The 15676-nt window shown below is 41.7% G+C and overlaps 1 protein-coding gene across 1 annotated transcript in view; it reads left to right on the plus strand.

Moving 5' to 3' along the window:
• The first annotated feature begins 3133 nt into the window (after positions 1-3133).
• Positions 3134-15676, plus strand: part of tfcp2l1 (transcription factor CP2-like 1) — a 36222-nt gene continuing 23679 nt past the window's right edge. Inside the window, exons 1-2 of the mRNA XM_060930555.1 lie at positions 3134-3168; positions 11599-11747. Coding sequence (XP_060786538.1) covers positions 3134-3168; positions 11599-11747 — 184 coding nt within the window. The remainder of the gene's footprint in view (positions 3169-11598; positions 11748-15676) is intronic.

Genomic DNA, 15676 nt, shown 5'->3' on the forward strand with positions numbered 1-15676 from the left:
GACACATAAAAGAGAACTTCACACAATGAACAAGTGCAGTTTTGTCAACCTACATGCAATGGTGGTACTACAGTAACATTTAAAGATTAGTATAACAAATAGATTTATAGATATAACTCCTTCTTACATCGGTGCCACCACAATTTCTACCGCTTCATCACTTTTATCCCCCTTCACAATCCACCTGGAATAACATCCATCTCTCTCCATTGCTTTCCTTTCTACTATTCTTTCCCCATACACTGATTTCCCATGTTACTTTCCAGAAAACTGGCAAAGACCAGACAAAACAGGGAATCAATAAATATCATCAGAGCAGACTTGACCTCATTCTTGGCATTACAGTAAGGCAGGTCTACTGGGTTTGAATTAAATGATAGCTAACATTAAGCTAGCTGATACATCTCCTAACATTGACTAGCCAGCTACCTGCACTAACATTTCCATTGGGACAAAAAAAAACCTGTCCTGTGGGGAAATTTTGACTGACTTTCCACTTCTTTGTAAAGAAGTTCCTTAAGTCCATTGTGTCTGCCCTGGTGAAAAATAAATGTGCCAAGTGTACTAAAATTTAGCATACTTTTGTGTACTTGAAGCCACACTAATCATCAATATACTTCAAGTGTGTTTATGATTAGTTAACTTGAGGTATGCCATTTTGGAACAACTGATTTTGTACTAAATATATTTTAATTGTAATTAAATTGTAGAAAAGTGCAACTTGAAGTGTGTTTAGTGTACTTTTATGTGCTAAATTACACAACTTTCACTTAAAGTATATTTTAGTATAATATATTTCTATAAAGGCAGCACGGTGGTGTACTGGTTAGCACTGTCGCCTCACAGCAAGAAGGTCCGGGTTCGAGCCCCATGGCCGGCGAGGGCCTTTCTGTGTGGAGTTTGCATGTTCTCCCCATGTCTGGGTGGGTTTCCTCCGGGTGCTCCGGTTTCCCCCACAGTCCAAAGACATGCAGGTTAGGTTAACTGGTGACTCTAAATTGACTGTAGGTGTGAATGTGAGTGTGAATGGTTGTCTGTGTCTATGTGTCAGCCCTGTGATGACCTGGCGACTTGTCCAGGGTGTACCTCGCCTTTTGCCTGTAGTCAGCTGGGATAGGCTCCAGCTTGCCTGCGACCCTGTAGAACAGGATAAAGCGGCTAGAGATAATGAGATGAGAATTTAATTTGTATATAGATCCCTCAGTAAACTGAGTGCTCACTTTTCCTTGTATTGCTTGATCACCAAATATCACACCATTTGGTTTAAGAGCTCATTGTATATCGGAGGTGCGGCACGGTGGTGTAGTGGTTAGTATTGTCGCCTCACAGCAAGAAGGTCCTGGCTTCAAGCCCAACGGCCGGCGAGGGCCTTTCTGCGTGGAGTTTGCATGTTCACCCCGTGTCCGCGTGGGTTTCCTCCGGGTGCTCCAGTTTCCCCCACAGTCCAAAGACATGCAGGTTAGGTTAACTGGTGACTCTAAATTGACCGTAGGTGTGAATGTGAGTGTGAATGGTTGTCTGTGTCAGCCCTGTGATGACCTGGCGACTTGTCCAGGGTGTACCCCGCCTTTCGCCCGTAGTCAGCTGGGATAGGCTCCAGCTTGCCTGCGACCCTGTAGAACAGGATAAAGCGGCTAGAGATAATGAGATGAGAGATTTCTATAAAGTGTAATATAGTATAATTATTTTAAGGTGTTAGCATGAAGTTAGTATACTTTTTATATATTTCCAAAAAGTACAATTTGTGTAAGTACATTTTCAATATACTATTGAAAATGTGAATGTAGTTTAAATACAGTAAAGTACATTTATTTTTCACCAGGGTGGGGAGGGAGCAAATACTGCAAACAATTCATCAACCAAGAATACCCCTTTAGGCTGAGCTTATTTAATTATTTAGTTGAACATTAATTTAACGTGTCCCAGGGTTAATTTTGAGGGCATATCACAAAAGAATACGGTTTTAGCAAAAGCTAGACATTGTGAGGTGGCAGTGGGGATGACGTCACCTCCTCCACTTTCGAACAGCTGCACCAAAATGCCTGTGCTCGCGCTGAGATTCACTCGCGCGCGGTGAGCTGTTGTAGGGAGCGCCCGGAAAACCCGGAGTGGATTTTCAGTGCTCTGTGTTTTCTCTTATCGATCAAGTGGAATGGATTCTTTCACGAAGCAATAGAAACGGCGCTGGGTCAGGCCCGGCGCTAGGAACAGTTTACTAAGGGGGCAAATATTTTTCATATAGTGTGTAGTAGTGATGGCGGTCTGACAACGTGTTTCAGACAATTAACTGCGCCAACCACAAAACCACGGCCCCGAAGGTTGCTTTAGTCCGGGAAAATCTCATCTCATTATCTGTAGCCGCTTTATCCTTCTACAGGGTCGCAGGCAAGCTGGAGCCTATCCCAGCTGACTACGGGCGAAAGGCGGGGTACACCCTGGACAAGTCGCCAGGTCATCACAGGGCTGACACATAGACACAGACAACCATTCACACTCACATTCACACCTACGGTCAATTTAGAGTCACCAGTTAACCTAACCTGCATGTCTTTGGACTGTGGGGGAAACCGGAGCACCCGGAGGAAACCCACGCGGACACGGGGAGAACATGCAAACTCCATACAGAAAGGCCCTCGCCGGTCACGGGGCTCGAACCCAGGACCTTCTTGCTAACCACTACACCACCGTGCCGCCTAGTAGTGATTTATGTGAAATGTTTTTTTGTGCAATGCGCAACCACTTAATATTTCATATTTGAAAATGCAAATTATTAATACGTCTATAATATATTATATTTTCATAAGAAAACAAATGATCTGAGTCTCCGTTGAGGGGGCGGGGCTGTAGCCACGAGGGGGCGACGCCCCCTTTCGCCCCCCCACGGCGCCGGGTCCGCGCTGGGTGAACTATGTTAAATGTGGGCGGGTCCAAACGAAGGATTATGAAATGTGAAGGGGACACGCCCCCTTCACATTCAATGGTGGCGACGCCCATGGTTCTGCCCCTTTCAAAGGTCACGTGCTGTGCTAATGAGCTGGACATCACAGCAGCTTGAGTTGAGTGAGCGGTCGAGCGTTTCACAGCCTGAGTGTTCCGTGAGGATACAGAGCTGCTGTGGCAGCCTCAGCCCGAAATGTACCCGCAAAACGCGCAGTCGGGTTGTGGAAGGTAAGTGTGGCTCAGTACCTGCACTTTTTACTCGGGGGCTCTTCAGAGGAGCTTGAAGCTTTTTAAACGTTTCTGTTTGGCATGTTGTTAACGCTGAATTAAACACACTAAATCAGTTAATACTCGGTTTAAGCAAAATTTACCAGCGAAACGCACCAGTACAGCTGTGTGAGTTGTTTTACTCCAGATGTGCTCAAACACCATATGAAGCACATCCAGTGGTGCTTGAAAGTTTGTGAACCCTTTAGAATTTTCTATATCTCTGCATAAATCTGACCTAAAACATCAGATTTTCACACAAGTCCTAAAAGTAGATAAACAGAACCCAGTTAAACAAATAAGACTAAAATATTATACTTGGTCATTTATTTATTGAGGAAAATGATCCAATATTACATATCTGTGAGTGGCAAAAGTATGTGAACCTCTAGGATTAGCAGTTAATTTGAAGGTGAAATTAGAGTCAGGTGTTTTCAATCAATGGGATGACAATCAGGTGTGAGTGGGCACCCTGTTTTATTTAAAGAACAGGGATCTATCAAAGTCTGATCTTCACAACACATGTTTGTGGAAGTGTATCATGGCACGAACAAAGGAGATTTCTGAGGACCTCAGAAAAAGCGTTGTTGATGCTCATGAGGCTGGAAAAGGTTACAAAGCCATCTCTAAAGAGTTTGGACTCCACCAATCCACAGTCAGACAGATTGTGTACAAATGGAGGAAATTCAAGACCATTGTTACCCTCCCCAGGAGTGGTCGACCAACAAAGATCACTCCAAGAGCAAGGCGTGTAATAGTCGGCGAGGTCACAAAGGACCCCAGGGTAACTTCTAAGCAACTGACCGCCTCTCTCACATTGGTTAATGTTCATGAGTCCACCATCAGGAGAACACTGAACAGCAGTGGTGTGCATGGCAGGGTTGCAAGGAGAAAGCCACTGCTCTCCAAAAAGAACATTGCTGTTCATCTGCAGTTTACTAAAGATCACGTGGACAAGCCAGAAGGCTATTGGAAAAATGTTTTGTGGACAGATGAGACCAAAATAGAACATTTTGGTTTAAATGAGAAGCGTTATGTTTGGAGAAAGGAAAACACTGCATTCCAGCAGAAGAACCTTATCCCATCTGTGAAATATGGTGGTGGTAGTATCATGGTTTGGGCCTGTTTTGCTGCATCTGGGCCAGGACGGCTTGCCATCATTGATGGAATAATGAATTCTGAATTATACCAGCGAATTCTAAAGGGAAATATCAGGACATCTGTCCATGAACTGAATCTCAAGAGAAGGTGGGTCATGCAGCAAGACAACAACCCTAAGGACACAAGTCGTTCTACCAAAGAATGGTTAAAGAAGAATAAAGTTAATGTTTTGGAATGGCCAAGTCAAAGTCCTGACCTTAATCCAATGGAAATGTTGTGGAAGGACCTGAAGCGAGCAGTTCATGTGAGGAAACCCACCGACATCCCAGAGTTGAAGCTGTTCTGTACGGAGGAACGGGCTAAAATTCCTCCAAGCCGGTGTGCAGGACTGATCAACAGTTACCGCAAACGTTTAGTTGCGGTTATTGCTGCACAAGGGGGTCACACCAGATACTGAAAGCAAAGGTTCACATACTTTTGCCACTTACAGATATGTAATATTGGATCATTTTCCTCAATAAATAAATGACCAAGTATAATATTTTTGTCTCATTTGTTTAACTGGGTTCTCTTTCTCTACTTTTAGGACTTGTGTGAAAATCTGATGACGTTTTAGGTCATATTTATGCAGAAATATAGAAAATTCTAAAGGGTTCACAAACTTTCAAGCACCACTGTAAAAGCACAATTATGTTGAGAGAAACTAAAATTTAGTTAAAGGACTCGAGCAAAATGGACTTCACTAATAAATTGGATATCTTTATTTTTAGAGAATTTTTACAGCACTAGTCAAAACATAGACCCACATTTTCTACATAGAGGCTTATAAAACTTGTGAAGAAAATGTAAATAACTAATAATAGAAGAAAAATAAACACGTTTTTAGAAGTTATAATGGTCATGATGGACTCGGTATATTTTGTCGACTATTTTATAACACCCTCTGGAGGGAGGTGCGGTGTGTATTAGTAGTAACAGGTTTATAGAAGGATGGTTTAGAGAATGTTCAGGGAACGTTTTCAGAATCACTGGTTACTACAAAGTTATAAGTTCTCGGAAGCAGCCAAATGCAGATGTTATCTTTCTGTAAGGAAAACGTCCCTGGAAAACAAAAGGAATAAAAAAAAAAACAGAAGACCTATTCTTAGAACATCTCGGGAACATTATGGAAACCAATCATTGTTTGCTGGGATTATATATTTTATATCCTTTGGTCCCAGGATTTATTTCACTTTTTTAAAATTAGTGAAACTTGAGTGCCTGAAGCATAAGTAATCAATTAGATGTGCTGTTTTTACAAAACTTGTACCGGTTGATAAGCCTTAATTGAATGTACTGAATGTCTCATGGGCTATCTGACATTTTCATGAGGGTTTATGTGAATTAGTAAGACAAATGTTCCATTATATTAACAAATGCTATATCTCTACAATAGAATTAAATTTCAAAAACAGTCAAGAAATGTGCAAGAGTTGATGAGTGCAATTTCTTGCCGCCTTAGTGTGTTTGAGATCAAACAGTTAATAATAAAAATACAGTAAATAGCCCTGTTCCACAACTGTAATAATCCATGTTATGTCAACGACCACTCAACTAAGTAAAGAGAAACGATAGTCCATCATTACTTTAAGACATGAAGCTAATAAAGTGGCCCATGAGAGAAAATGTATACGTGTGCGCGTGTCCACTTTATTAGTTTTGTCTTAAAGTAATGATGGGCTGTTGTTTTCTCTTTACTTCGTTGAGTGATTGTTGACATAATATGGATCGCCTGGTCTAACAAGGTCTGTGTCGGGTGTTGAGGAACCAGGGCAACCTGATAAGTGGGCTACTGGAACAAGAGCAAGACAATGATGGACAAGAGCTGGGAACGCTGGACTGTTGGAATGCTACGATGCAAGTAACCGCAGAGAGAGGGGTTACATGTGAAGGATGTGGGACCAATGGATGCTTTGATACCCAACATCTACAGTAATACCATGAAGAGCTAGAAAAGGTGTGAAAGATGAAAACAGTGGTCCCTGTGGTGATGGAAGCCCTCAGTGCAGTGACATCCACCCCCACCCCAAACTGGGAGAGTGGCTCCAACAGATCCTAGGAACAGCATCTGAGATCTCTGTCCAGAACAGCGTGGTCCTAGGAACAGCCAAGATACTGCGCAGAACCCTCAAACTTCCAGGCCTCTGGTAGAGGACCAAAGCTTGAAGGAAAAAATACCACCCAAAGGAGGGGCGAGCGGGGAAAATTTTATATCTTGCGCAGGGCTTTCCCCAGAAAAAAAAAAATCATCAGCGGTGCTACTGATGCAGAGGCCAATCCAGAGGGCCAGCTGCTAGGGTGGTCCGGGGGCATGCACCTCCATAAAAATTTGCATAAAATGCAAGGGCCAAAATTTATAGGGCAAAATTAGTTTTGAAATGAAAACACTGGAAACGGTCAATTCAGAGAAATATTTAATTTTATTGCACAACAAAAAAAATGCGTAATATTGATCAATCTAGCAGCTGAAATTAGAATATTAGCAATACGGCTGTCAACTATAGACCCAACAGGCAAAAGTCACACACAAAAGCCTGCAGTATAGTGCCAGGAACAGAATTGAGGTCAAATCACGCAACAGCTCCATCCAGTGGCCAGCATCAAGAACCCTTTTTTAAATATGGTTGCGAATGGCAGTGTATGCAGCGAATATTTTTACTTCTGTGTTGAATGCCAGGATAGTCTAGACCTACATATTACAATATCTTCCTATTTCTGTAGTTACTATTCATTTTCAGAGGGGAATTGGGAGATATTTAGGTGCAGAAAGCACTCTGCATTGTTCAATTTATGGTATTGATTTTTTTTGCCATGCAAGTGACAGCATGGTGCTGATGTCGCACAGCATGGCAGAGGACCGCATATCCGCGCTTTGGGGAAAGCCCTGATTTTTATATGTGGTGTGTGTATTTAAGTTACTCCATGAAGTCAAGAGTTGTACATGAGCTGATAGCTGACGAGGCGCACAGCACAGGGTCGACGATAAGCCATGTACGATGAGATTGAGTGGAATGATATCCACGTTCACTGGATTTTGATAAACCAGAGCATTTTTATTTTTACTTCTTGTAAATTCAATAAAAGCTTTATACAAAATCACTTCTGCTTAGAATGTAAAAAATAACCTGTGAGCATGTAGCTCATACCGTCCACTGTTGAGTTTGAAATCTGATCAATCCTGTGGGAGGAGTAGCGATTTTTGTGAAATTGCCTATAATTCCTGTGTAGCAGCATACATGGCAGCTGGTGCCACCTGGTGAAAAATTCTTGTTGGAATATGCCTTTAGAGTCTTCTGGGTGAGTTTCAGTGAAAACATCCTAGCAGTTTACTAACAGTAGTTTTTGGTGTGACAAGTCACCCAAAAATGTCAAATGCCCATAAAACATTAAATATGACAGGTGGTGTCATCATCTTGACAAACTTTTTATACATACCAAGCTGGGGAACATTCTATAAGAGTTTGATCAAAATCTGATCACTCTTGTAGGAGGAGTAGCGATTTTCATGAAATTGCACATGACCCCTCTGTAGTCTCATCTATGGTAGGTGGCACCACCTGGTGAACACAGGGGTGATAGCGTTCCAGCGCCGCGCCGGATTTCCGGCGTACCGCGGCGCCGGAAAAAAAAAAATCTAGTTCGCCCATTATCCGCGGCGCCGGAACGCTATCACCCCTGTGAACAACTCTTATTGGCATGTCTTTAGAGTCTTCTGGGTGAGTTTCAGTGAAAACATCCCAGCAGTTTATAAAGAGTAGCGTTTAATGTGACGAGTAGCCCAAAAATTTCAGACGCCTATAAAATCGTAAATATGACGGGTAGAGCCACCAACTTTTATGCACACCTGAGGAATATTGTATGTGAGTACCTTTTTGGAATTGTGGCCAAAAAGTTCAACCTTGGTTTCATCAGACCATAACACATTTTCCCACATGCATTTGAGAGTTGAGGGTTTTATTTATTTATTGCAAAATTTAGCCAGGCCTGCATGTTTTTCTTTGACCCTGCCCCAGTCCAGACATATGGAGAATACAGGAGATTGTCACATGTAGTATACACCCAGTACTTGCCAGAAATTCCTGCAGCTCCTTCAGTGTTGCTGTAGGCTTCTTGGCAGCCTCCCTGACCAGTTTTCGTCTCATCTTTTCATCAATTTTGGAGGGACGTCCAGTTCTTGGTAATGTCACTGTTTTTCCATATTTTCTGCACTTCTTGATGACTGTCTTCACTGTGCTCCATGGTATGTCTAATGCTGTGGATTTTTGTACCCTTCTGACTGATACCTTTCAACAATGAGATCCCTTTGACGCTTTGTAAGCTCTCTGCGAACCCTGGCTTTTGCTGGAGGATGCAACTGAGTAAATGTCTGAACTTTATTTGGGGTTAATCAGTCATTTTAATTAATGGCAGGTGTGAACCCAAAAAGACTGAATGCTGTAATTAAATCAAAAGGTGCTTCAACAAAGTATTAGTTTAAGGGTGCGCGCACTTTTTTTTTTTTTTTTTTATGCAACCAGCTTATTGTTGTTTTTTTATTTATTTTTTGCTTTCCTCCCGAACAGATTTGTTTGTTTTTCAATTGATTTTGTACAGGTTATAGGTCACATTAAAGGTGGGAAAAGTTTTGAAATTATTTATCGTGGGTTTTTATGCCTCCGCCACCTTAAGGTGCAGGAGGCATTATGTTTTCGGGTTGTCCATCTGTCCGTCCGTGCGTGCGTCCGTCCCGAAACCTTGTGAACACAATATCTCAAAGGCTAATGAAAGGAATTTCACCAAACTTTCACCATTTGTGCATTTGGGGACAAACATGAACTGATTAGTTTTTGAGGTTAAAAGGTCACAGGTCAAGATTACTGTAAGGTCAAATGTCCATCCCCAAACTTTGTGACCACCATATCTCAAAGACTAATGAAAGGAATTTCACCAAACTTTCACCATTTGTGCACTTGGGGACAAACATGATCTGATTAGATTTTGAGGTTAAAAGGTCACAGGTCAAGATTACTGTGAGGTCAAATGTCCATCCCCAAATCACAACTTAACGCGTGTAGTCTACCAGGCGGAGGCATCCCCATCGACGCCGTTGGCGTCGAGTTCTGTCTAGGGTTTTGTGGGTTTTTTAAAAAATATCAGAAAAGTCTGTCATTTTCACAGGGTGTATTGTCAAGTTTGTTTGTATAGCGCTTTTAACAATAGACATTGTCCCAAAGCAGCTTTACAGAATCTGAATGACCCAAGACGTGAGCCAATTTTATCCCTAACCTATTGCCATTGAGCAAGCTGGTGGCAAGGAAAAACTCCCCCAGACGACATGAGGAAGAAACCTCGAGAGGAACCAGACCCAAAAGGGAACCCATCCTCACCTGGACAACATGATTATAACATCAACAGTTTTAACATGAAATCAGTTTCGTTGATGTTATAAACTCTTCATTAATGGAAACTTGAGTGCAAAACTGTTCATGACAACTGCAGTCCTAAAGTTAGCAAGTCAACTGTAGTCCTCAGCCATAAAAGCATTACTGTAAGGCCCTGTTTACATTATTTCGAATCAGCGGATCATCAGATTAACGTTTTTAAAACTATTCGCGTACACGCGCACAATTTCTGTGCCCGCAACAAAACCGTTCCCCGTGCACACAGCAACGCCAATACATGGATACGCTAATCACATGACTAATTAGACGGCACGTCACATGATCCCAGTGCACATCGGGCATGCGCAAGTCACTCACCACTTGCAAGTGGAAGGATGTCGTTGTAAAAAATGAAGTATGCCAGTCTGTTATCGGCGGTACTGGTACTACAATGACGCCTTTTTTACACCGTATATGGCCTTCATGTTTATGCTAGAAGGATCTAACAGTGTTCGGTACACTCTTCACCTCGCAGAACGGCCGTTTTTTGCGATTACAACAAGACTATTTAGTGCTACGGTAACCAACACACTTCCTGTATTGCTCATTCACTTAATGACTTCCTCAACACACTTCCTGTATTGCTCATTCACATGACCAATGTGGCATGACCAACGCCAGCGAATCAGGAAGGTGGATGTCACAGTGACGTTGTCCAATGACGACGTCAGCTAGAGCCCAGTACTGCGTATCCTCGTTCCTCAATGTTTACACAGCACCGGATCAGATACATACTGGGTTGAATACGTGGGCCCTGGCGGATTCAAACTGTTCCGCCTGTGGAGTTGTTTTCCGGCATTTTAATGTGCACGGACAGTGCATCTGCAATGAAAACGATACGGATACGGTCTAGTGTAAACACCACCTAAGTGTCCAGAGGGTCCTCCAAGTGTGACTTTCAACTGTCCATCTGAGGCCGTCCTCCACAGGAGCGATGTGATGAGACTTCAACCGGGCACCAGGATGGATCAGGCAGGTCTGAGAAGCAGAAGAGGTCAGCATCTCGATCCCAGGATTGACATGTAACTCAGAAGGACAGATTTGGGGGGGGGGAGAGAAAACGCAGGTTGTTAGGTATGCCCAATGTCACTGAAAGTGTACACTTTTTTTAAATCCACTGTATGTATGTACATTTTTTTTTTTTTTTAACTTTCTCTCATGGTCCATTTTATTAGCTTCATGCCTTCAAGTAATGATGGACTGTCATTTTCTCTTTACTTAGTTGAACGGTTCTTGACATAATATGAATTACTTCAGTTGTGGAATAGGGCTATTTACTGTATTTTTATTATTTACTGTTTGATCTCAAACACATTAAGAAGGCAAAAAATTGCACTAATTAACTTTTGACGAGGCACCTTTTAACTGAAAAGCATTCCAGGTGATGACCTCATGAAGCTGGCTAAGATAATGCCATTAGTGTGCAAAGCTTCACCATGGTATATGCTGGCTACTTTGAAGAATCTAAAATATGAAACACTTCTTTCTTTCTTTTTTTTTTTTTAAATCACAATTCCATACATGTTCCCTATGTTATTTCATAGCTTTGTCTTTGGTATTGTTCTACAATGTAGAAAATAGTCAAACTATAAGAAAACTTAGGAGTCGGTGTGTCTAAACTTTTGACTGGTACTGTATCTATACATTTAAAAAACAAAATCTTGAGTCTGCTTTACTGATTTCCTCACAAACTTCAAGAAATACCTACAGCTCAGCTTTTCTGAGCTTTTACATGGCATTTTTTTTTTAACGATAACATTTTTCATTAAATGTTTGTGCAGAGACACACTGTAACCGAAATAAATAAACATAAATGTAAAAATTCTCCTAGAGAAACAGTAGCTACACTGCTGAAGGCCGAGCTGGAGCGACAGTCAGCTGGATGTCAGGCCAAACTATTCCCCTTTCAATATATTTTGTGTGCAGCCACTTCTCCAGCTGTCACACTGCATGAAGAAACTCTCACCTACCTCAACCAGGGTATGTCCTTTCCCACAGACACATGCGCTTTCAGATGGGGAAAAAAATCTTTTTTCAATTTAATTTGAGTATTAAAATTGGATGTCCTTACTTCACACCAGCACTGCTCTTGAATAAATCCAACATGTTTAGAGTAAGTGGCAGAAAGGTTTTACCTTTTTGTACTGCAGCACTGTTGAATTCTTGATTCTGATTGCTCAGAAGATTACTTTTCTGTGAAATGGTTCCAGCTGGTGCAATGCAAATGACAAGCTTATTTTCATGCACACATTCTATTGTCTTATGGTTTCTATAATAATGGCTCTTTCACAGATTAAAAAAAAAATCATTGATACTCATCATTGATTTGGTGAAGCTTTCTGTCAGGAGACATTTTATTTCAGTTACTGACTTCAGTGTCAGTGCTTTGCAGCAGGAAGTTTTCCAACATGGGCAAGTTTTTAGTAAAGTTAAGTTTATTTGTATAGTGCTTTTAACAATAGATATTGTCACAAAGCAGCTTTCCAGAATTTAAATGACTTTAAACATGAGCTAATTTTATCCCTAATCTATCCCCAATGAGCAAGCCTGTGGCGACAGTGGCAAGGAAAAACTCCCTCAGACAACATGAGGAAGAAACCTTGAGAGGAACCAGACTCAAAAGGGAATCCATCTTCATTTGGGTGATAAGACAACGTGATAAAACATTTAACAATTTTAACATGAAGTCAGACTCGTTGATGTTCTAACTCTTCATTGATGGAAACTTGAGTGCAAAACTGTTCATGACAACTGCAGTCCTAAAGTTAGCAAGTCAACTGTAGTCCTCATCCATAAATGCATTACTGTAAGTGTCCAGAGCATCCTCCAAGTGTGACTCTCAGCTGTCCATCTGAGGCCGTCCTCCACAGGAGCGATGTGATGAGACTCCAACCAGACGTAGGGCATCAGGATGGATCAGGCAGGTCTGAGGAACAGAGGAGGTCAGCATCTCGATCTCAGGATTGACATGTAACTCAGAGGGACAGATTGGGGGGGGAGAGAAAACGCAGGTTGTTAGGTATGCCCAATGTCACCTGATGAGTAAGAACAGTATACATTTTGTGCTGAGTGCAAGCAGGGACTCCGACAAAACTAACTATGACGGCAAAACTAACTGACAGCATAACTAAAAGGGGAAAGTCAGAAGGTAACAGTCATGAGGGAGCCCCAGGACACAAAGCAGCAGCCACTACGCTGTCGACAAACTCGAGTGGGGGGCTGACAGCATCTATACATCCCAGTTTACCAAAACACACTGTCTGAGGACCCTCCAGAGCTACCCCTTTGCCTCATAAACACTATTAACAAAAGGCTTGACCAAACAGATATGTTTTCAGCCTAGACTTAACCGCTGAGACTGTGTCTGATTCCCGAACACTACTTAGAAGGCTGTTTCATAACTGTGGGGCTCTGTAAGAAAAGGCTCTGCCCCCTGATGTAGCCTTCACTATACGAGGTACCAGCAGATAGCCTGCACATTTTGATCTAAGTAGGCATGGTGGGTCCTAAAGGACCAGAAGTTTGCTCAGGTACTGTGGCGTGAGACCATTCAGTGCTTTAAAAGTCAATAGTGGGAGCAGCCAGAAGAAGTATTTGTATTTTATAAACGATACAAAATTTGATTGGGAGCTAATGCAGTGTGGATATGACAGGGGTGATGCGGTCATATTTTCTAGTTCTAGTAAGGACTCTTGCAGCTGCATTTTGAACTAACTGGAGCACTTATTGGAACATCCAGACAGTAAGGCATTACAATAATCCAACCTGGAGGTAACAAAAGCATGAGCTAGTTTTTCTGTGTCGTGTAATGACATTAAATTTCTTATCTTCACAATATTTCTGAGATGAAAGAGAACTTTCCAGGTAATGTTAACAATACGAGTTTCAAATGAAAGACTGGGGTCACTAATCACCTAGAGGTGTTTTATTGCTGCATGTGAAGAAACAGAAAGGCCATCCAGAGTTGTTGTGTAATCAGAACACTTTTCTTCTAACTGCATGTGGTCCTAGTACAAGTACTTCTTTCTTGTCAGAATTAAGCAGAAGGAAATTAATAAGCATCCAGTGTGTAATGTCCTTTACACATATCTCAATTCTGTTAAGCTGGTGTCTCTCATCTAGTTTTGCAGAAACATACAACTGTGTGTCATCAGCATAACAGTGGAAACTAATACCATGCTTAGGAATGTCACCAAGAGGTAACGTATATCAAGAAAAAAGCAGTGGACCTAAGACAGAACCTTGTGGAACACCAACCTTTACCTCAGTATGTCTAGAAAAATCACCATTTCCATCAACATACTGATAGCGATCAGTTAAAGAAGAGCTGAGCCAGGAGAGGGTCGTTCCCTTAACTCCCCCAACATTTTCTAGTCTATCCAGGAGAATGGAATGATCAGTGGTATCAGATGCCAACAGTCGGTCATTTACTATTTTAACCAGTGCTGTCTCAGTGCTTTGATGAGGTCTAAATCCTGACTGATGCATTTCATTTAGGACAGAGGACTTTCCCCTGTTTTCCAGTTTCTTGGTGACATGACAAGCTTCACTTAAAGAAATCTTATTCTTCAAGAAACATCAAGAGAAAAAAAAGAGAGGCTAGTGAGGAAACAACTGGTAAAATTTGTTATAAATGATAAAAGGAATGACCGTCTTGGATGTTTCATGACAGCAAATGTAACTATAAATTGATCAATCATATGACGTTCTTTTATTACAAAATTATTGCTGTGGTATGAAAGGAATAAAACATTTGGCTTGTGCTCTGGAGTGGTTTGTGTAGCCTGGCTAACGCGACTTCAAAGCTCTCTGAGCATTTGGTCTGGCCAAGCTATTAAGCCAAACCGTTTCCCAGAGCCCGTGGTTGACCCGCCTCCCGGAAATGCCTCAGTTTGTTACTGGTCGAAGTCAGAAAAGGCTGTGACAAAGCTTAAACCAATCACATCACTCTTTCCTCTGACGTATGTGACGCGACGGAAACTGGGGGCTAACTGGTAGATTAAACTCTTACCGAAGCCGGTCGGGAGCAAGGCGAAAACGTCCTTCCTTTCAATAAATACCTCCAGGGCTGCTCTTTGCTCCGTTTTCAATGAGAACTTCCCGTTGAATGCTTTCAATACAGCATCTACCGCTGTGTTAAAGGCTTGCTGCTGCTCCATGTTCGTGATGTGAATGAAGCACTTCCGGCATAGATTCTGTAAACAATCTATGGCTTCCGGTCGCAGTTCTACTACGTCACTGCCTTGAACACGCCTCTACCCAGGGCCGTTGGAGATGCTCAAAGTTGATTGGTTCCCGATTTTTCGGGAGCTTGGAAATGCTGTAGATAGCCTGCCTGGCCAGACTAAGCTCGGAACAGGCCCTCGTGTTGCGTCACGCTTAGGATGGGCGGACCCAGGCTATGGTTTGTGTACATTGCACCATATTCAGGAATAATACATAGTCCTTCTTAAGAATATTAATTGTGTCATGTGTATAACTGGTTAGATCATAGCTCTGATATGACTGTCTGCGAATGATATTTAGACACGTCTTAAGTTACCTAAACAGTTAATATATGAAGAGTTCCTGTACTAACCAGCTTATAATGTACCCGTTTAAATCTGCCATTTATTTATGTTCCTGTAATACATTGGGTGTATTGTGTGTAATGTCTAACTCTGCAGTCTAGAGGTTATATTTAATACATACCATTTTTCATGCTACAAAGATTCAATACAGTGCAACAATTTAATACTATTTTACGTAATCAAAAAAATATTTTAGTGAACATTTATCAAAGGGAGAGGGAGTACATAAGTATTTGGACAGTGACGATTTTTTTTTTGCCTTTTTTTTTTTTTTACACCACCATAATGGGTTTGAAGTGAAGCAATCAAGATGTGATTTGAAGTGTAGACTTTCAGCTT

This window comes from Neoarius graeffei, chromosome 9 (genome assembly GCF_027579695.1).
Source record: "Neoarius graeffei isolate fNeoGra1 chromosome 9, fNeoGra1.pri, whole genome shotgun sequence".
In the NCBI taxonomy this organism is placed as follows: Eukaryota; Metazoa; Chordata; class Actinopteri; order Siluriformes; family Ariidae; genus Neoarius; species Neoarius graeffei.